The 24,010-nt window shown below is 35.0% G+C and overlaps 1 protein-coding gene across 3 annotated transcripts in view; it reads right to left on the reverse strand.

The window, feature by feature from the left end:
* Positions 1 to 24,010, reverse strand: part of TNKS (tankyrase) — a 168,399-nt gene that overhangs the window by 65,900 nt on the left and 78,489 nt on the right. For all 3 annotated transcript variants that reach the window (XM_036997576.2, XM_036997568.2, XM_073219073.1), the window contains 2 exons: positions 13,190 to 13,226; positions 12,356 to 12,431 (listed from right to left, as the gene is read on the reverse strand). In XM_036997576.2, coding sequence (XP_036853471.1) covers positions 12,356 to 12,431; positions 13,190 to 13,226 — 113 coding nt within the window. The remainder of the gene's footprint in view (positions 1 to 12,355; positions 12,432 to 13,189; positions 13,227 to 24,010) is intronic.

The following is a 24,010-nucleotide window of genomic DNA, read 5'->3' on the forward strand; positions in this document are numbered from 1 at the left end:
ATTAGGGAAAAGATCCTAAACTGAGAAGGCTCCAGAGATAACATAAGGCACTTCTCTTTACATTTAACAATTCATTTCTTTAAAAGACTCAAGTGTAGTCTCTCAGTTCCACACAAGCTCAACAATACACTGTTCAAATTCCTCCCCCAGACTCTTGCTTTAGTTACAATTACAAACTGGTTGCATAAGATAAAATGATTTTTTTCAGTACTTAAACACTCATACACTCCTATCACCCATAGTCAGCAATCATTAATTATTAAGTCTATGTTACAGTGGCTTCTCTTTATCTTTTACTTTCCCCACTGACATATTCTGAAGTAAATTCAAGACACTGTAACATTTCGCCCCTACATACTTCTGTAAGTGTCTCTAAGAATTATGGGCATTTTCTTTCAAAGCTGCAATGTTATTATTACATCTAACAAAACAGTGGTAAATTCCTGGTATCATCTAATGCCCATGTCAATATTCACATTTCCTGATTGTTTCAAAGGCCTTTTAAGGTGGGTTTGTTAGATGTCAGAACAAAACATTTGATTATTGTGCCTTGAAGTCTCCCTATGTCTACACAAGTCTTTGTCCCTCCTGTTTTTCTTTTGTCACAATGCTGACTTGAAGAAACCTTGCTAGTTTGTTCCCTTCCTTGTGTGATTATTGAACTTGTGCCTGAATTTTCCGTATGTCATACATATTGGAAGTTAACTTTCCTCCTTCAAATGAAACTTTTTTTTTTGGCAAGAGTACTTGATAGACAGTACTCCCTTACAGTACCACATCAACTGCCACATGATGTCTGGACCTTCTACTTGCAGTGATAAGACCACTCAACCCACCTTCAGTTTTTGGAAGTCATGAATCCTAGATTTCATCTTGAGTAATTTTTTTAACTTCCTGCCATCTTTTTATAATATATATAAACATAAAATCATTATACTTAAAAATCCCAATACTTATTTCCACTTTTTTGGACATATACAAGTATATATATACCTTTTCAGATCTGGTTTCAAAAATGAGGTACTATGTATGTCTCAGTTATCAGTTACTTTTCATTCACTCACCATTCCTTACCCAACAGAATTCCTTTCAAGTTATAAAAATAATACATTCCCTCCAAAATAAAATAAAGTAAAATGTCCTATTTCTCTCTCTAGCCCAACAAGCCCCTTTCCCAAACGTAATCACTATTTAGTTAACACAGTATAATTTGAGATATTTTTCTATGTATATGAATGTGTTTTTCTCCAACTTCTTTTTGCTGTTGCTTTTGTCACACAAATGGATATTATATTTTTCTGCAATTTTTTTCTCTTTAAAATAGAACAAATAGGTCTACCATATTCTTTGTACAACATTCCTTGTATAATGTAGCAGTACATTAAATTAGTTACTCATCGCCTTTACGTGGACACTGAGGTTGTTCCATCTCTGATCTGGCTATCTTAACAAAACACATCTCACTCAAACTTATCATTTGGTTAAGATGAAGATCAGTATTCCCCTTCTACAAATAAAATACTATTTAAGCCATTAATATAAAATTCCCATGAAAATATGATAACCACATAATCAGAGCTTATGAAATGTCTTTCAGGCACACAGACATGATTAATCTGTTTGCAAGGTAGAGCTAATAAGTTCTTTGAGACACTGGTATTTCAATGAGAATCACAACAAATTAAAAGCTAGAGAATCAATATGGGCATGAGTCCATGGAAGTAATATATCTCATCACTAATGCCTGTCTTTTGAAGGGGTATCTTAAGTAGTATCATAATGAGGATAGACAGTCTCCTTGAAATTTCTCAACTCTTGGGCTGTTATAAACAGAATTTTAAAGAGAAGACACCTGAAGAATGAAAATTATGAGCCAAAGGAGAAATAAGATTTTAGAAAGATATTTTATTTACATCTTTCTCAAAAACTGTTTTAACCTGTCTGTTCTACAGATTACACATTACTGATCCTCTTACGGTAATGTTTTCTTTCCCATTATGAGTCTTTTCCTCTGGTCCTGGATCTTGGTCAACAGTTCTCTGAAGCATAGTACCTAGAGCTAAGCACACTTACCCACAGATGCAGTCTCATCACAGGGGACTAGATGACTAGATCAGGATTGTGACTCTTCATTAAAAGACAAGATACTATTCCTATAACTAAGAGTGTTTAACATACTAATATTTCCAAGTCATAATCTCTGTAGTAGGGGAGTTGGGTGACAATAGTTTCGGCTTCCTCACTGAGTTATTTTCAGACTAAAATGACATAGAAGATAGAAAACATTTCGAAGATAACAAAGTATTCTATTGAAAATAGCTAAAATCGACTAGGTTCTTTCTATGTGCCAAAATGTGTTATGTATTAACTTGTTTACACAACTACCAGAGCTAGAAACTATTATTATTTTCCTATAACAAATGAGGACACTGAGGAAAGGGGGATTAACACAGCAAGTTAATAGCAGAGTCAGAGATCAAACCCAGACCGTCTGACTTCAGCCCTTCCTCAGCCCTCCTTGAGCCAGGTGCTCAGCTTCTGGATGAGATGTTCAGAAATGGACTGGCAGGACTAGGGGGCAGAAGGGTTTGGCTTAGCGGGCAGGGATCGCGGTGGCAGCTCTGACCACCTCTGACTACCGCTGATCCGGAGGGAGCCACACAGCCAACCCTATCAGGAGCGAGAGTGTGGCCACTCCCCTGGATGAGTGCCCCAGAACTGCAGGACTTCTTAACAACAGAAGTTTTCTAAACTATTAAGTATTAGAGGACAAGGAAGAAAAACAGAATATTGAAGTTGGAGATGATAATTTATCTGCCTCTTCCCTAGCATACAATTTTTCTACATATCTCGAATAGACAGCCATTTCACCTCTTCTTGAACTAAACCCTCCAGTCGCCTCCACTGCTTCTTCCAGAATAACTTCCTGGTCACCTCTCGCTGGTCAGTATTGCCTCAAAGGGTGGAACCCTAAATTCGGCACTAAATCCAGTAAGCTCTCATTTTAAAATAATGTATTCAAGCAGAGCCAGATGACAACCTGTCAGTTACCACAGTGAAGGTGCCAACACTGTACTGGGAGGCTGGACCAGTTGTCACTCAAGCCCTCTTCCAAGTAAGACCCTATGACTTCTAATCAGACTACATGAACAGGCGTAGAACAATGGTATTTTATAGCCTCAAAGAGGGTGTTCTTCCAGAGTAACATATGTAGTCATCTTTGGGAGGGGACCTAAGGCATTTGAAAATCTATTTATAAAATATCATATAAAACAAAGTTTTCGTATTTCAACTACCTTATATTAAAAATCTATTTTTAAAGTGACAATATAAAGGACTATCTTTAATGTATGTGTACATATTGGGAAGAGGAGAGGAGAAAGGAAATGAACAGATAAGAAAAAAAACAGGAAACCCATAGGGTAATCTTTGTGAGAATAAATCTCTGAATGCCGACTTAATTTAATTTTAACTTAACGTTCTCATAGCGGAAACTCCAAGGGGATTCTTCAACAGCCAGAAATTTGTGTTTCTCTTTTCCAGCTTCAGAATCAGCAGAATAATTGAAATATATTCATAAAAATTAGTTTTTAAAATTCTCTCATAGGGTTTGTACGGGGGAAAAAAATGCTTAGCTCTCTTAGAAGGTGAAACATTAATTTTACATTGTTTAATGAGAAACAGCTGGCTGACTTTATGGAAACCAGGTTTTTTGGTTTGACAGTAAACCTGATGCTTTATACTTTGAAGGAGAAAAGTTTTCATACTACCCAAATTTCACATGAGTTCCTTTTTATAATTAATATTTACAATCTTAGGTTTTCAAATCTGAACATCAAAGATTCTAAAGTTCAACAGACAGATGACTTATTCTTTAAACAGGAAAGAAGTTAAACTGATTGGCATTTAAAGATTATTTATGAGGGACTCATTCCCCATAGATCTTTAGCAAGTCACTTGAACTGTGTGAACTGGGAGAAGTTCCTTTAGCTCTCTGTAATGTGGTTAAGAGCTCTAGGACTTGGGTGATATGCTCTCACCTCAAAGTTATCTCAGTGATAAAGTCCTTGTTTCCAAGTCTGCAGTCAAATGGAGCCAAGAGCAGAGACCTCTAATTCTCCGCCCTTCCAACCACTCCTTCCCCAATTCTTTTTTTTTTTTTAAGGTAAGGACCTTGAGATGGGAAGTTCATTTGTTTTTTGGGTTTTTTTTCCTTCCCCAGTTCTAATAGGTACTGAACCCTCTCTGAACCTAGGAGATGAATGGGCATTTTTATGGTACTTGGAGTAGGGTATGAGATGTTTATTATTTAAAAATTAAAGCATCTTTATAAAAGGATAACCAATATAAGAAGCATTTTATACTCAGTTACACTATTTCCAAATTTACTAATTTGGCTACCCCAATATGCACTTCAAATAATTATGCATGGTATTCACTGTGTTTTTAAAGTTTACCGCTGAGGCTATTCTTACTAGATAAAGACGTTTTCTTATTAATCATTGGAAACAGTCTTCTTTTAAAAAGACTATTATGAAGATGAAACTATCTTGATACCTTCAGAAATTTCTTTTTATAATTCTAATTTAATTGAGCAAGTGAGTGAAGGGATGAATATGCATGGGGTGCAGGACGTAGGCTTTCTGAACATTTTTTATACTTTTTTAAAATTTAAAGGTAATGATACAAAAATAACCAAGTATTAAGATTGAATGCTTGTGTCCCCTCACCACACCCACCTCCCCAAACTCATATGTTGAAGCCCTAACTCTCAGTGTGATAGTATTTGGAAATCAGGCCTTATATGGTAGACGGGTTAGATGAGGTCAGGAGGGTGGGGCTCTCATGATGGGATTAGTGCCAAAGGCACCCAAGAGTTCATTCTCCCTCAGCAAGAAAACCACCCTCTACAAGTCAGGAAGAGAGCCCCTCACCAGAACCTGGCCATGCTGACACCTCAATCTTGGACTTCCTAGCCTCCAGAATTGTGAGAAATAAATTTCTGTTGTTTAAGCCACCCAGTCTATGAATTGGTAGCCTGAGCTAATACAATACCAGGTAACTGGTACACAATGAGCTAAGAAATTAACAGTTTATATTGGTTTTGTATTGTGACCAAACTATTTTCTAATAATGCTAATTCAAAGCTAATTTCAAAGTTCTTAAATGCATAATTAACACTTCATTTTTTGCAGCTTCTCATTGGGCCAGAAGTTTCTGAAATCAGACTTCTCTTTGCACCTAAAGCCCTTTGGCACCCTAAAGTTCACCCTTTACTAAAAGGGTTAAAGAACTTGTTGCAAAGTAGTCTACTGTACTGATATTAACTGAACAGTTTAAGCCAAAAAGATCATAATCAAATCACAATCATTTTAGAGTTATTTAAAAATATCTATCATGTAATAAGTGAGACATAAAAATATGTAATTACACCCTCCCACTCAACTGAAGAATTGGGGCATCAGCAATACCACTGAAGCACCTTGTGTGTCTTTTCCTGATCCTATTCCTTTGCTGTCTGCCAGATGGATATTTTTCAAGCTATTGCTGCAGTTATAATCAACTCTACCTGATAATGTTTGGTTTACTTGTAGAGGCAAAAAAAGTATTTTAAACTTAGATCCTCATGATTGTAAAGGTCACTTTACACTTACACTTAAGTGTCACTTTTGTAGGCTGGCTTCTAAATCAAATTTTCATAATGAATCATGCCCATAACAAAACGATTTAGTACTCATCTTTTCTATCCTAGTAATGTTGAAAACTGCAGGAAACATGTGCTTTTTGGATATGCATGTAGGAGAAACCAAAGTTAGGAGGACGTTGGTTAAGCAGAGCTAAAATGAACTCCTAAGTTTTACCACCTGCTTTTTAACACAGGTCCCTTTCTACTAAAAATTCTTTTCTCAAAGAGAGAAACAGAGCCCAGTTGGCATGGGTACTAATTACCCTCACCAGTAGAAATGTCATGCTTGACAAAATAGAGACTGTTTTAGTAGAAGAGATTCCCCAATGAAAAATAAAAAAGACATTTTCGAGCCCTTATTGTTACAGAATGAACATACACAAGCATAAAGATTTTATACAATATATCCCAACATAAGTAGGCAAGAAAACTTGCTCTAAGGGATTTCTGCATTACAGTAAGACATGCACTGCTCAGCAAGATGTAATTTAAAGAAGTGACTTGATTAGATATATAATTAAATCTAAAGGACTTGAAGAGTTCCCTGATGCAGACTCACTGCATTTTGACCTTCTTGTAATCCCAAATAACATCTTAAGCATGATCCATAAAAACTGGAAATTAAAAAATGGTATGACCTTTCATCTGCAAGATTTGGCAAGAGCAGAGGAGGACTGTAAAGGCCACCAAAGTCCACAGGGACCCAGGCATGAGCCCTAAGGTAATGCAACACTTTCTTAAAGGGGAAAAAGGCCCTATATCTACTTTATTCCAGATACCAGGACTGTTTTATCTAGTGTGACTCTACAGACTCTCATGTAATCCATTTCTGTGGTCATAACTACTAACTCTGATGAAAAATAAATGACAAAATACATTACAATCTTATCATGTTAGAGCTGAAAGGTATTTTAGAGCTCATGTGGCCCAAGCCCTTCATTTTTTCAGATAAAAGACTGAGAATTCAGAACACTTGCCATGATCACATAGCTAGTAATTTTAACTTAAAACTAGGGTGTTGAGCTCCAAGTTCCTGCTTTTTCCCAAAATATAATGACCCCAAAAGATGCCCATGAAATTATTTTTTGCATTCTGAGGGGGAAAAAAATCTTAAATTTTAGGATATAAATTCAAAACAGTTCAACATATATAAAGAGATAAATGTATTTGGGTACGTATTTTAAAATCTTCACTTATTTTAAGGAGCTATGAGAAAACCATTTTCAGTAATCCATCTGAGAAAAGATGCAATCTTCCTTGCCCAATAGATAATAAGCAATGATTTACATTTTCTTATAGTGGGGGTATTTCAGTTATCTATTATTAGATAACAAACCACCCCCCAAATGGTGAGCTACCTGGGTAGTTCTGCTTTATGTGGTTATGAGATATGGTGCTAGGATGTCTGTTGTCACCTGGACGCTGGGCTGGGAGCTCAACTTAGGCTAGAATGTCTAGGTCACCAGGGCAGAGTCACTTAGAGGCTTAACTGAGCTCAAGTAGGTCTTTGGCTTGAGGCCTCAGTTCTCCATATGGACCTTTCCACAAGGCTGCTTGGGCTGCCTCATAGTATGGCAGCTGGGTTCCACGATGGAACATTCCAAAAGCAAGAAACTGTCAGTTGCCAGGACAATTCAGGGACTAGTCTGAAACTGGCATACCATCTCTTCCGTTTTTATTCATCAAAGCAGTCCCGGGCTTTACTCAAGAGTCAGTGTGGGAAGGGACTAGACATGGGCGTAAATGAGGGGCACAGTTCACTAACACGTCTTCAAAGTAACAATCTACCATATGAAGAGCTCCAAAAGAATTAATTCAATTACATGCTTTGTAGATTACCTAATAACTTACATTTTAACCAAATGCCACCTGGGATGGAGCTTGGATTAATAACTATCACTGGGGAAATGGGGAATGCTGGAGTACTCAAAATATGTGTGCGTCCATCCTAAATACATATCCAAGGAGTAGGGATCTATTTTATTGAGGTTCTATGTGCAACAAACTATATACACTGGTCATGTTATCTCACTTAATCCTCCTGAACACCTTGTGAAATGGGAATGAGTCTCCCTTTTCATTTATGAATGGCTATATTGCAAACTGTAGAGCCATAGGTTGCACACCAGGACAGCTGAAGAGCAGAGACTCAAACCCAAGCTGTCTGACCTCAGCCTATTTCCTCTTTCAACTAAACTAGTTTTTTATGGTATCTTTAAGGGATAAAACTAAATTTTACTTTATTTCTGATGGATCTCTATTAAGAAAGATTTTCCAACACTTTACTTTTCTCTGTTTCCAGAGTCTTATTGATTATTAACTATTTTATGGAAGCAAACATTTACACAGTAGAAATCTGATATTTAAAGAAACCCTTCAGGTAATATTTCTGAATTTAAATCATGCTCCTCCAATTGCCTGTTCATCTAAACCTGTGGTTTCTTAAAAGAGCATCCATGCCTAAACATTAATGCTTAAAAAATAAAAAAGCCAGAAAAAAATCTCACACTAAATCTACACTTTATAACTGTATCACAGAAAAAGAAACCACAAATTTAAAAAGCATTAGCTTCAATGTACTGGATAATGCCAATCATTCTATCCTATTTTGAGCTCTTTGTGAACCAGTACCACTAAACACATATTTATCTCCCATGACATTTAGCACAATGACCTACGCATAGTAATTATTGAGTTTGGTTGAATGAATGTAAGGAGCAGAAAGAAACCTGAAATGTCAGAAACTACATTCAGTAGTAACAACCAAATATCAGTTATTTTCAATATCTGGTGACTTACAATCATAGCAATAGTAGGCATAGTACATGCAAGCAAAGATACATATTTCTAAGTAGGAATACATACAGTGATGCCCAATTCCAACCTATTCCTTATTATTAGAAGGGAAATATTGGGGATGTTTATTTTGGAAGGGGATAAAGGCAGCCAGGAAAGGGAAGTAACATTCCAAAAGCAAGGGGAACCAAAATGAACTCTGAAGAGGGTTGTGTGTTAGGATAATTTGAGATGTATTCAAGTATTTACTTTCATTCATCATAAAAAGGTATGTTTGTGAAGTTGTACTGAAAAACAAGAGACCACCACCATCTTAAATTCACACTTCAAACAAAGCCAGAATATTGAGATAATTGCTAATAATATTTGATCTCAATAGAAAAATACTCTAAAGGGACATTAAAAGATAAAAACTCTATTTTTAAAAATAAAGGGACAAAAAATTCTGAAAGGGGAACAATCTGTTTTACGGATCTGGTTGCCGTTCACTGCAATTAGAATAAGGAAATGCAGAAGGTCCTTCCTAATCATAATGTGCAGGAGATTGAAGAATAAATTGTATCCATGCCCCTACATTTCCGAAGTGGCCATTTTTAAAACATGTATATAAAAATGTTTCAAAGTGGCATTTTAGAACAAAACATTACCAAAAAGATGTTCTGCCTTTGCTTTTTAGGGGGGGGGGAGAAGAACTGGAAATTTGTAGAGTAGCCAAGTTCCACTTTGGTTTATATGTAATAAAAAAGCATAAATAACAATATATATAACTTGAAACCTTATTGGTATTTCACTATTTTCAGAATTCTATAGGTTAAAAAAAAGTATCTGTGGGAAATAACAATATTAATCACTCACATATTACCTAATTGGATAATCATCAAGTCACAGTATTAATTACAGATTGTTTAAAATTTATACTGTCACTGTATTAACCCATGTATTACATTAAAAAAGAATGCTGATGTCTAAAACCCCCACATATACCTAGGCAAAATCTCTGCAGTTAATGGATAGGAAGATTTCTTTTCTAAAAACGATACAAAGTTGACATTTGTCTGGACTTTTTAAATTTATAGACCAGGAATCAGAGATAGCCAAGGACTCAGTTAAACATTAATACAGTCATTTAGAAACCTTCCAAAAATTTATTTGACTCTGTACTATGCTCTAAACTGCAAATTAACAAAATATAACTTTATATATCTTACTATATAAGTACCTTTATCCTCTTGTGAATACAAAATCTGAGTTTCTAATTCTAGGCAAACACCTGAACATGGCAATAGCCCAAACAAATACTAAAAATACATGACAGACTTGTAACATAGCAGCTAGATTTGCTTACACATTTTCTTGACATCAACAGCAAGAAAACAAAAAATACTGTCATAACTCAGGGATCTTAGCCCAATCTCCATTAGCATCCAGAATATTTACCATGTCACGGCTTTACTGCAACTGGTACAATTAATAAGAATTACTTTGTGCCATAAACAAGGGTAGTATTTACATATGAACATTATTCAATTTTACTAATGAAACTTGTGTTTTGCATACCAATGGAAAAATTTTGGATGATTTTTTTATGTTCCATGCATAGCACCAAACCTAATAAATCTTAAATCTAATTTTTTCTTTCCACCTGATTTTCAAAAATCATTCATGTAAAAAAGTAGAGGAGCACATTTTGGAAAATTATTGTATTATTTATATTTTATGGATCCTTCAGTATAATAAGAGTATTTGAGACATGGCCTTACAAATGTTTTACACATTAAAATAAACATGGTATAATTACTCAAAATTAAATTAATAAAGTAATACTAGTAATCATACATAAAATTTAAAATATAAAACCCCCCATTTACATACTCTGAGTTAATTTTCAAAATGGCAAAGCGTACAGATGATTTTTTTCACTCATTTTACAGGGTAAAATCACATTTATTAGGGAGTATATTTGTATCCTGAGCTCCTGCTACATGCAAAGTGCCAAGCTTGGTCTGGAGCAGAATACAAAAGGCTAACAGATGAGTAGAAGACATGTATGAACAAATATAATTCAAGAACTCTGTGGTAAATGCCATATAGTAATACAGAAAAGGAGCCCTAGGAATTTGGATGCGGAATAAAGGGATTCCAGCTCAAGGAATGAGGGAGGTGTATCCTCTTTGGGGGTGAAGGAAAAATACAGGAGTTCTATATATTTCTGTAGGGGTGAGGGAGGGAGAAGAGGTAATTTGTTAGTTAACAGTGTTCATGCTCCTTAATTATTAAGATTTACGGAGCTAGAGATGGGGCTGTCGAGGCGTAAGGCTGAGGAGTGGAGAATGAGGCTGGGGTGGAAAATGACTCCTGCTGCAGTGATCTCACATCAGTTTGGGAAGAGTAAAGAGGCTATGGAGAACTGACCTAGGCTGGGCTCTCAAACAGCTCTGTCTAAAGATGTAGCTGCACTTACCACAGATAAGAAGACTCTTTTCTGCATAAGGATTAAAGTCACTTCATCTACTGAGAGGATCCAAACAAAATCTGGAGTTCAAAGTAACTCAAGAATGTTAAAATCCCCAAAGCAACTTCAAAATTGAAGGGAAAATGAGCAGTCATCATTTTAAAACATTTCCAAGAAGTCATTAATAATACTGAGCAAATCTTTGCTATTTTATAGCTTGGTATAAACATAATTTAACCTTCCATAAAAGTCCCCAAATTATTGAAAGTAAATGAACATTCATTAGGCCATCTGAAATAATACAAGGATTATCTGCAATAAAAAAATAACATATATTCTAAGGGATTTAGTTCCTTGCCACTATTATATGGGTTTCACCAGAATGGGGAAAAAATGTGGAGGCAGCCAAGGAAAACTGAGTAATTTTGATCTATAAAATTATCACTCACAGAAAAGTGATTTTTTAAAAGCAAAATAGGTTATTATTTCTAAAGGATACCATCCATCCTGATGGTTTTCACAGCATATTTTCACCATAAACAATTTCAAAGAAATTAATTAAATATTAGGCACAAGATGATTTTCTCAGTATTTGCAGTGTAACTTTAGAATTATTTTAAAAGGTTTTTAAAATACAAAACCTATCCTTTCACACTAAAAAATTAACTGTCATTTAAAAAAAGACTACAGTATGGAGTGCTTTGTTTCTCAGTATCTATTAGGCAAATTACTGCAAAACTTTGCAGTCAATTACCAAAGGCTGTAAAGGGTTACACTTCAGCCTGTATTCAGTAAGAATATGAAGCAGATGAGGATGCCAGCTGTACAATTTTACATATTACCTTACATTTATGACAACTGAGTATTAATATAGAACATTTCTCTCTGCTTTAATCTATTTTCTTTTAAATCATGACAAAACTTAGCCAACAAATAAATAAATAATAAGACAGGGTTGTTACATCTCTCAAGAAATCATTAGCAGCATTTTTTCAGCTTTAAATGGAAAAAGTGCTGGTATCTAACACAGATCTTCCTCTGCCAAATACGAAAGCAGAAATACAAATATCCTAACAAAGATGGGCAAATAGGACTTAAATAAATATTTCCAATTTCCACGACCATTTACAGAAAACAATATACGCTCTAATTTTAATCACCGACAAAGCTGCAGTTCCATTTAACACACAACTTTCAGTGTCTGACGTTGAAGAGAAAAGACTTAAGACCCATGCCTCACCAGCTCTATGACTATGTCATAACTGCCAGTAACAGATGCAGCAGCGTTTCATATTACAGTGAAAAGATGCCAGCAAAAACAGTCATACATATGTATACATATATATGATAACAACTTCAGAAATTCTAACTGTAAAGTAAAAAAAACTACTGAGGGGGATATTATATTTTAAACACCTTACCTTTCGCCCATCACTTGCGTGGCAATTCACATTCAGAGGAGTCAGTAAAGCCATTAGTTTTTCTTCATTACCACTCCTATAAGAAGGTAGCAAGTCAATTCCTATAAAATTATGGAGCTTCTTAAATATTCATGGGTATTTTTCACAAAATAATGGAAAATAATATGGGTTAGTGTTGATTTCCTTTATATGGTTCTCAGTGAATCTCTTTTGCTGTATTCAATTAATATGTTCCTAATTAATTCCTGTTAATCACCATAAATACAGTAGTACATCCTGAATAATGTAGCTTTCTACATCTTTATTTGTTTTATTTATCTACATAAAGTCACCTTCTTAACTACAAACAAACTTTATTCTGACAAGTGATCTAAAACACTGGAGTCAAAAATACATACAAAATGCTGTAAAAAGCCAGTGAATTAAATTATAAATAATCAAGAACAAAAGAAAATGGATGAGAATTTTAACATTTACTTTATGCCATTCATTCAAGCTTTGCTAGAAAAATTCTCAGAGAAAAATGAAGGTTCAGGTATTTAAATACTCCACCAATATCATTCAAAAAAACTGGGCAACTAAGGTTTGCAGGTACCTTAAGAAATGTTACAAATAAAATTAACCTTATAATCATCACCATATTGAAAGACTATTACTTAACACACTAACCATGCAAAATAAACTATAAAAAGATTTAGGAGAAGATTTTCCCCATATTATCACCTAAAATCCAGGCAAGACAATAACATGCTATAATTTTTAGTCCTCTACCGGCCCTCCCCCTTTTCTCTCTTAAAGGCATTATACTTACTTAAAATGAATGGAGTCACTTACCTAGCAGCTTCCAGGAGTTCGTCTTTCTTGTATTCACCTAGATGATTGCAAAATATCATGCTGTTAGCATTTGGCAGAAGACAGATGAAGAAAGGCAGCCGGCAGCAAATAGAGAATTAACTAGAGAAGAACAGAAAGAGTCCACACCCCGCTGGGTGATGGAGCCGTGACGTTAGCCAGCTTGTGAGCGCAGCATCACCAGAGCCTTGGAGACGGGCAGCAAAGGGACGCAGCTTCTGGGCCAATCCTCAGATGAAACAGCTTTCTTCAGACAACCAATGAATGCTAAATCTTATGTCCAGAAACACATTCCCTCTGATAACAGCATGCCAGCTGAAGACAATGCCCCCTTCCCCCCTCTTCTGTTCAGGCTGTCACACAGTATACTTGTGAAGCAGAATACATTCTGAGACAAAAGCAAAATAATGTGGCTCTTTAAAAGGTACAAATGATGGGTATTAAAGAAAAAACTCGGTTTTATTTGTAATGAAGTGGAAAGTTAAAAAAAAATACAATAATCGCCATTGCTGTGCTTTATAGCAGTAGGGAAAAAAAAATCAGAATCACGAAGCCTTTGCCGCGACAGGGTGGGTTTGTAGACTAGAAATACGTGAACTCTGTACCAAATGTTATAAACCTCCTGGAGGCAGCGCTCCAAAAATCAAAACAGTGAATACATTCTTATACGACAATGATATTCGAATGTGCTGCACATCGCTACACTTTATACAAAACCAATACCAAATTTTAACCAACGATGAATCTTTAAAATATTTTTTTAAACAGAGGCTGGGAGCTCTGAAAATGTGCAGATATCCAACTATTGAGATGTGGATAATTTTTCGCCATTCTATCTTGTAATACATCAGGGACAGAAGAGACAAATAATTTAAAACCTTCAATACAAAATTCTTAGGGCATTTAATATCTAACAGTTTCTTTTGCAAGCTCATTTGAAGAACAAGGACTTTGAATAATATAGTGTGTGTTCATTCAGTAAATATAAAGAACAGCTGGGACTGATTCAGCTATAATATGCTGACTCAATTTGCTAATCATTAAAAAAATAATTATACAAAATGCCTAAGCAAATAATTCAGTGAAAGCAAATATTAAGTGCGTGTTAGTATGTGTGTGTATGTATATATAACACACATATACACAGATTCACACACATGAAGCAATAAAATTTAAGATCAAATAAAAAAATGTTACAATTCTATTAAGAAATAAGCTCATTTTTTAAAATCTTAGCATTTGTAAATGTGGATATTTCTTTGCATTTTGTTTCTGTTTTGCTACAGAATGCAGAATATTGATGCAAAAAACTATAAAGACACCTCTGGACCACCAAGCACATGTTTACATTCTATTACTCATCATTAACAAGTATTCTTTTAGTTTAAACTTTGTCTTGCTTCTTGGATTAAGGTAACATTAAAATCTAGAAACTGTAAATGTTATTTTCAACAAAGGAAAAATCATTGAATGTCTGTTCTCTTCTAAGGGAATTTTATATACTAATGAAGTCGCAGGTTCAACAACATACATGGAGAAACTAGAACACATGATCATATGCATTGGTCTTTACAATTTCCCATATATTATATTCCAGATTCTTTAAATGATCGGCCGTTTAAGATTTATATATTAATATCCCCTAGCCAATAAGGTTCTTTCCTTCCCAAAGCTAAAGACCTACTTTTATTCAACATTTTAGGTGGCTGTATGGAAGTTACTGAGTCAATTTTAAAAGCTCCTTGTGAGGCAAAATGGCATAATACATACCCTCAAGTGCCTTAACAATCAAGAGCAAAGGAAGTACAGTTATGGAATTATCTACAAAAGTCATTCATTCAGTTAAGTCAACAAACTTTTATTTAAGAGGCCTATATGCCAGATTTAAAACCAAAAGAGTTGGTACAGTCATCTCTGAATTCAAGGAGTATTAGTCTATTAAATGAGACAGACAAGTAAAGAGATGACTACAGCAGAGTATGAAAAGAATTTTATGAAATGCTATTAAGAGTTTAAAGGCTAGTCAAAATGGGATTAATAAGAAGCAGGGGTAACTGTGGTTCAAGGTAGGTTTCCTGGAAGACGGACAAACTTGCACAGAATTTCAAAGGTAAAACAGGTGATCCTCGGGTGAAGAAGGGTGTGGGAGAAGGAAGTAACCAAAGTAAAAGAAATGAGAAAGGAAATGGTCCCTCTGAAGACTTGAAACAAAGGACACTTGAGGGAAAATGGGTGAAGATGAGGCAGAGAAGAAACTGATCACGAATGCCTACAAAGTTTCAACTTTATTTTGAAAACAATGAGGAAATATTTAAATATTTTAACAAGGGGAATGCAAAGTATATTTAAAGAGCTGTAAGTTTTGTGATTATATAAAAATGTTCCCATACTCTACTCCAGTGACCTTTTGTTGGGGAGAAAATGACCTAAGTTGGGGGCCGGGGGTTTAGAGACAATGAATTCTAACATAGTTTATATTTTGGATTAAGTATAAATTCCCTGATGTGCAATAAAAACACATTAAAATTGGGAACTGAAAGAAGCTACTATTGAGGTCTAAGTCACAGTGAAGCATGACTCTAATAAGCTAGGTAATAAAACTGTAAAGTATCTGCAATCTTCAAAGTTCCAATCAGTCTACCTATATAAACTTGGCATCAAGTAAACCTGATTGATGTTTTCTCCAAAAGGCACATTTTTGCAAAAATGTTATTCCTTTGTGGATAATAATAAAGCAGATCTCAAAAGGAAACATGTAACTGCACCTGGCAGAGACAGACACAAGTATTACAAATGACTTTCTACTTTTACTATCAGAGACCCTAGTATTTTTATCAGCTTTTGTGCAGTACATTCCAACAGCCACTATCTGGTGCCCAAGGACCACAATCCATAAACAGTTGAAGCTATTTTTCAAATGCTACATCGCAGGAACAGTAACATAATGAATTAAGAATCCCTTGCACACTCTTGACAACAAATCTGAGCTTCTTACTTAACAGCCAAACCACCAGTTCTATTTCATTTTATCTGAGAATCTGAAAATATTCTGGCTGAGCCTATGGCGCTCTATGGAGCATTTATATTCTTTAATGAAATCCAGATAAAGGCTAGCAATAGATCAGCCAGAAAGGAAACTAGGTAATTATAGTCAAGATAATAGCAGGAATGGGGAAAATAGATGGCTGAAAATGTTTTTCTTGATTAGATAAAATAAGTGGGATAAAAAAATAATAAGCAAGCCACAAAGTTTACTTTCCAAAGTCTGAATTTTTCTTATTAGAGAATAATTAGATACATATAAAATACTCATAGACACACAGGTACACATACTGTAGACACACAGAGGGGAGGAGTTAATGTATTAAGGGGAGGAGTTAATGTATTAAGGAGGTATGTGATCAGAAAGAATGATAAAGATAATGGTTAATTAAAAAAGGTTAAAAATAAAACTATAAAATTCTCCTTTCTAGTTCTCTGAGATAGTTAGAAATAATTTCTCTTTTACTCACTGTAAAGGCAAACTGACTTTTTGGATAAAAATAAAGAAAACCTACACCAATAAAATAGAAGGCACAATTACTGACCTATCTCAATTTCAACATTTTAAGGGGCTTTGACCCTTTCTTTAACAGCTGACAGGATCAAAGTAGACTTAATTTTGTAAAAATGAGTCATTTGGTTTTGTTGAGATGGCATACATAGCATGGAAAGTTCATGAACACAGAATCACAAATCTTAAAGAAAGCAGTAAGGGACTAAAAAAGAAATATGATCTTTCTTTTCTCTACTTTGAAACCATGCATAAACATGCCTGTTGGTAACATCTCTTGTTACATGCAGTTAGAGAGATGTAATGTCAAAGTCACCTTTCTGCTGTCACCTCACCCCCAATTTCAGAACCACTCTCCTAAGGGACCATCTGCAACTTATCCATTTACAGTTAATGAAACTGACACCTAGGAAGTTTAAATGAATTGCTTAAGATTTTACTGAGTATTATGCACTATCCGGCAGGCCCAGAACAAGGCTAACATGTGAGCATAAACTAACCAAATCTGATCTTTGGAGGAAGCATGTAAACAAAAGGAAAAGAGTAACAAAAGACTAACAGCAAAAAAAAAACCCCAAAACCCACAATTTTTAAAACAATGAAAATCACTAGCTTTAAACAGGTTAAACATATTTATATAACACAAACCAAGTATTTCCATCAAGACTATTTTAAAGCATTTGAACTTTCATATGAGCCTGTAAACATGGGCCAAAAAAAAAAAAAACCATATACAGGGGTTTACCTTTTAGTTTGTTTTAACATTCTGGACCAAGGAAATAGGAAAATTCATTCTGGGTCTATTCAAATGATCAATGCATTCTGCATTCCCCTTTAACTCTCTTAGGTATCTCAAGGAAGAGCTATGTAAAGACTCAATCAAGAATCTCAGTTATCAGGTTTACAAACCCTTATGTTGCTCAGTGCTGAGTAGTACATGGATCGACAATTCTCATGTATATATTTTTTCGTCAAGGTACCAGCAAATACAAGACATGAACTGATTGTTACTAAACTGAAGGCCTATATGAGGAATAAAATATTAATGTAGGTGACATATGTGTTTTCACTAACAGATCTGAAAATTTAGAACCAGCTACATATTTGTGGAAGAAATTTCACTAAGCACCAGGAAATAAACTAATCTCAGGAAGTTAAACTATGTCTTCTACCAAAAATAATTTTCAGACAGACTAACATTCACTATATATAAAAAGTAGCCCCAGGAATTCTCAAGTTATTTTTTGTTTCTGAAATCTTTCATGAATATTTTCAGGACATTTGGGGGAAAACTGCAAAGTGACCAGAGCTCTCAATGCCTTCTTTCTACTTTTGAATCCTGTCCATCTTCCCACTCATTCTGATACTAGCTTCAAAGTCCATACCACTAGTTAAGTCTAAAGTCACAGTCGAACTAAATGCTCCACATCCATTCTAAACACAAAGTAACTCGGGGCTTCAAATTCCAGGCTTGGACAGAGAATTCTCCTGGTGGAGATCTTTCCTTCTTTTGCCTCTTACAATGTTGTCCTTTTTATTTATCAACATTGGCTAACGTTAAACATCAGCTGTGTTATATAATACCACATAGTCTCTAAGCTGTGCTAATGCAATATCCACCGCTCCCATGTGGCTACATACTTTTAAGTGAATTAAAAAGATAAAAAATAAATTAAAATTATGTCCCTCAGTTGCACTAGCTGTATTTTAACTACAGTTGACAGTACAGACAGAATGTTAGATGGAGTAGTTGAAACTCTTTTTGGACCATGCTAGAGCATTTTCAATGACTACCTAAGAAGGCATCTTTTATTTTAATAAACTACTTTCCATATTATTCTTACTCTTAAAATGGTCACTGCCAAAACTCTATGAACTTTTTCCCCCCTATTAAGTACAAAATAGCTTCTTCAACATCATGAAATACAGATGAAAACACTGGACTATCTGATAAAAGATCTGGAATGAGTTCTAGTTCTGCCATCGATTTAGTTGTGTGATCACTTATCTTCCAGGAAGCCTCCACATTTTTGTCATCTGGAAAATGAGGATGAAGAGTTAAACGAGCATTGAAATTTCAGTTCTAAAGTTCTCATCCTGTATTTGATTCTCAATACTGCTCAGATCTTTTGCTAAGACAATTTTAATGTTGCTTCCTCAGACTTGAAGGAAAAACATAAAATCCAAGGGAAAAAAATCTCTAGTAAATTATTATAAAAAGTAGTACCTATGAATTATAGAGTAAGCAGTAAAGCAATTTTACCCAAACTGTACTATTTACTTATTTAGCAATTCTAATTTTTTGGCAACATTCTAACTAGAAGCTAAATGAAAACACCTCTTTCAGAAGAAAGTGGCAATTTGTATAATTCTGATCTTTGATTATAGATATTTCTATTTTGATGGTAAGATCTTTTTTTAAAGAAAAAAGTTGACTGAGTATGGAACCAGACATAAACAAAGAGGATCATCATTTGAGAAGAACTTTCCAATTCTTTAGGAAAATGGACAGCTGGAGGTCAATTTTCAAAGACAGAAAAACTCCAAGTACAACTGTATTATCCTATATCACAATATTAAAACAATAAAAAATGTATTACATCAACACAAAAACCTAACCAAAATGCCCTAAAACATTTCAGAAACACAATGTAACATTCAAATATAACAAAATCTTCTCAAAAAACAGAATGCAATCAACGAATAATACTATTCTTAACCAGTTTCTTTTTGTGCAGTAATATGACCTCATTTAGCCCCAGCAACATCTAAGATACACAGCCCATTTATGGACACTGCAGGGTTTCAAATAATTTATACCCACTTCTGAAATTCTGTCAGTTTTACTTGGAATGTAACTCAAGGCTTTTCAGTGACATTCTTTCGTTGTGAAAAAATTATAAAAATTTGAGACATACACACACTGGCCAAAAAAATGTTATATCACAGATTTATACATTCTCCAAAGTTGGATATTAAAACCCAAGGAGAGGTGTTCTGATAGGACACTGTTGACCAATGAAACACTGTGTAAAGTTTGCCTGTACTTTAAAAGAAAAAGGCCTTTTAGAGTATGCTGTAGAATAAAAGACATTTTAATACACCAAAAAGAAGACAAAAGGGAGGGAGGGAAGGATGAATTAGTTCTAAGTAAGGCAGGTTGTGATGCCATGTATTTTTGCCATGGGGCTTGGCACGCCCACCACTACTCAAGCCATCAACTATCTGTGCCAATGGCTGGCCAAGGCTGGGAGAAGTGAGACATCGGTTTTTTACTATCACAATGTTTGTTCCAAAAAAAGTGTTTTGGAAAAGCAAAATCTGTATTTGATCCAAAACAGGCCAGTAGTTTCATATTCTTTGTTCTACACCAGTGGTCCTTTTTGAATAGTCACGAATCCACAATTTCTTATTTGCAAATCCAAGAGCTGGAAAACTTTAAAATCCCATTTGGCAGCAAAACTGGACCCACTTAATATATACAGCTGTCAAGTATTTCATTGCCAAATATTAATGTTTGATTACAGGGTTTACAGCCAGACTCCACTGGGATATTTTATAAGATACAGTAGATGTACTTTACTTTTTCTTATTTACTTACTGAAGTATAATTCACATGTGGTAAAATTCACCATTTTCAAATTTACAGTTCTGTGAATTCTGACAAATGATGTATACAGCTGTATGGCCACTACCTCAAGGTACAGAACATGTCCAGGACCCTAAGTTTCATTAGGCCCCTCTCTAATCAACCTCCTATCCCAAACCCATTCCACACAATGACTTGTCTGATTTCTGTCCCTATATGTTACTTTGTATAGAATGTCATATAAATGGAATCACAGAAAATGTAAACTTTTGAGTACGACTTTTTTTAATTCAGTATAAATGCTTTTGAGATTCATTTTGTTGGACATATCCGTTTTTGTTCCTTTTGATTAAGTAGTATTCCACCATGTGAAAGCACCTGAAGTTGCCTATCCATTCACTAGCTGACAGACCATTGGGCTGCTGCCAGCTTTTGGGGGTCATGCCTAAAGCGCCTACAATGCAGACAGAACTGGGTCCGCATGTATGGCTTCATTTCCCCTGGGTAGATCCCTCGCCTCAGCACGAGTGCTGAGCTGGAGCACAGTAAGTTTAAACTGCCAAATCACGTCTTCTTAAAAGTTTGAAAAATTCTTATTTCTGGAATATGGACATGTTGCCTACTGAAGGAATGAGAACAAGAGAAAAAACTGACTAATGAGAATCTAACAGTACCGCCACAGCCTCACAGCTAGAAATCCCAACCTTGCCTTCTCCAGGGGCAATTCACCTAAACTGGACTGATGTGCATATCTTTAAAGTTCTTCATTTCCTACTTGTCCCATCTTTTCTATTTTATTTTTAAACATGGAGAATATACAAATTTGATCTCTTCATTCGAGGAACAATTTTGTATGTAATTCCATGCAAACTCGGAGCTATGAGACTATATGAACAAAGCATGTTTTGATTTATAGGAACCATACTGTTATCTGTGCAAAGAAAATTATTTTCCTGCAGTCCTTGCCCTTATTGGGATACTTGGCCCCTCACTGTATCAGTCTCCATGCAGAGCCTGGAGTTTTGTGAGACACCTACCTGAGGCTGTCAGACCTCTGATTCATGTAACAAGTATAAGGAACTAAAGAAAGAAAGGCTAATGGAGAAGCACACGTGTCTTATCTTCATTGTGACTATTGTGCACAAGTGCATTTACAGTCTATCTATATATTTTGTCATTGGATTACCAAGTCTCTAAAAGCTGTAGTAACTGCAGTTTTGGTCTGATCAAGAAGCACTAATTGTGATTTACTTCTTCACCAGCAAATGCTTATTTTTTCTTACATTTTCCCCAACGTATCACTAAATCTCTTATTCAGGGTTTGAGGCTAATTAACTTTAGTGAAGTCTAATAATGGTATATCCCAGGCATAATCTTTCTCATTCATGCTCTTGTACTTTTTCTTAAAAAATTGATTTCTTAGTTCTCCTTTGAATATCATTTATTCACTTAATATATATTCACTACCTACAAGGCCAAGCATAATACAGCTGCTACTGCACCATGTACTGAATTTTGAATCAGTAGGAGAAAGTGATGCAATACAGAGCTAACACACCAGGAATGGCACAAAACCCACAGATTACCTTATTCAGTTGGTAGGCTGTGGTGCACAGCTGTAGCTGATGGAAATCTATCACTCATATGAACAAAACTGTTAGGTGGGTTGAGGGAGTGGTTAAGAGCCACTTTTAGGAGGTAACAGAGCTAAACACTATATTCTTAAAGCTTTCTATTACCACTGAGACAGAGAAACACTGTGTGTATTTATGTGTGTCTGTGTAAATAAAAGACAGATCAGGGAAATTACACTCTAACCCTTTTTTGGATCATGGATCACTTTAAGGGGGAGCTAATGAAAGCAGTTTACACCCTCTCCCTATGGACAAAATACTTGGCACATTTGAATTTAAACTCAAGTTTTTGTCTACAGTTTTAGAATTTTTACAGACTTGTTGCATTCTATTAAGTTACCACAGATTAAGAACCTCTGCTAAAAAAAAAAAAGAACCTCCAACTCATTGATTCTAAATATAATCCTTTATTTACACATGATTCAGTTAAGACCCAGAATTTAAAAACGATGTAGTGTCAAAGCTAGGAGTGGAATCTATGCCCTTTGACAGTACTTTTAGTTGGAATATGGGGTGATTTCATATAAGCTTTATATATAGAGTTTAACATGTGGAGATGGTTTGGAGGTTGGGTAATTATCAACATGAGCAAAGAAGTTTAAGAAGACACAAGGTGCATTTGGGGTAAAGTGACTGATAACATAATATGTTGGGACAGTGAAGTGGAATGGGGGAATAATAATTCTTAAAAAAAATTTGGTCTTTATTTTAAGGGATCTTGAATGTTAGGTTGTAGAGCTGAACATTATTTTGAAGGCACAGGAACAGGGATTCATTCTTTTATTTGAGCAGGGGGGTAAACTAATTACAGCTGCACTTACAATGGTAACTAAATGAATTAAGACCTGGGGATACTGGGGCTTAGTTTCAGGGCTACTGTAGGAAGATGGTGAGCAGAAGGACATAAACAGTGGCAGTAAGAATGGAAAGGATGTCAAGTAGAGAGAAGGCACTGAATGGATCACAACTGCCAAGCTTGTAATTTGATGCGAAAGCTTCATGTGTGACTAGAGATATCATGTTACATAGTCATAAATTAATGGTAACATTGAAAATTTTGATATGTCACCCTTTGAATAACACTTGGCCCAATAATCTTTCTAAACATAATCACGGTGGCAATACTCTGCTGATTCAGTTTGTACTTAATGGATATATACATTACCACAGATACATATATCAGGAAAAAGGCCCATTAAGTTAGAATAATCTGTTTAAATAATATAGCTAGTTAATTTATTCATTTCACTGTTAAAATTGAATAGGCTTTGATTCTTGTACAGCCAATTTCAAAACAGGTACTGAGAGTTCACAGTTCAGCTAGCAGGCATGTCAGACAAATTAAAGAAAATGCTTTTCAAGAGTAGTTTTAGAAAATACTATATCTAAAAGACTATAAAGAAAGCTTCTGAGGTATAAATAATGCTTGGAAAACCAATCTGCTCCTTTCCTGAGGACAGTATCTCCCAAGCAAAAAAAAAACCCAACACAGCTGTTCGAACATCCACTTAGTTAATTTACTTAACCATTTTCTTAATAGGTTAATACAAAGGGCTACTGTACTGTCACAACTATTTTTGGTCTTAACTTTTTTCTTATACTTTTATCTACATTATTTTGTTTGGTTGAGGAGATATATAAGGAAGTTTATTATTTCAGACAAATATGAAGGAAAGATTTAAAGTTGAGGAAATGAAGACATTTGCATTCAAAAAAATTATTTTTTAGTATTTTGCTTTGGGAAATTGTTTTAAGCCTGTTCAAATATAATTCAGGAAAACATTTTTATTTGAGTAGGAAGCGGGAGAAATGGAAGTAGGAGATGTTCAATTTCTGATAAGGTTGTCTTATTGGGATACATTCTCCTATGTAGAGAGGGCACAAAGCCACACGTCAACTAGCATTTTAATTTTCTTATATGGAATATACTTAGCCCCATCCCTTAATATCTGTTTTACTGTCTAGTTCCTTTTTTTAAATACCTAGCAAAATAGGCCAACAACATTCTACCAGAAACATGTGGAAAA

Source organism: Manis javanica, chromosome 12 (assembly GCF_040802235.1).
Source record: "Manis javanica isolate MJ-LG chromosome 12, MJ_LKY, whole genome shotgun sequence".
In the NCBI taxonomy this organism is placed as follows: domain Eukaryota; kingdom Metazoa; phylum Chordata; class Mammalia; order Pholidota; family Manidae; genus Manis; species Manis javanica.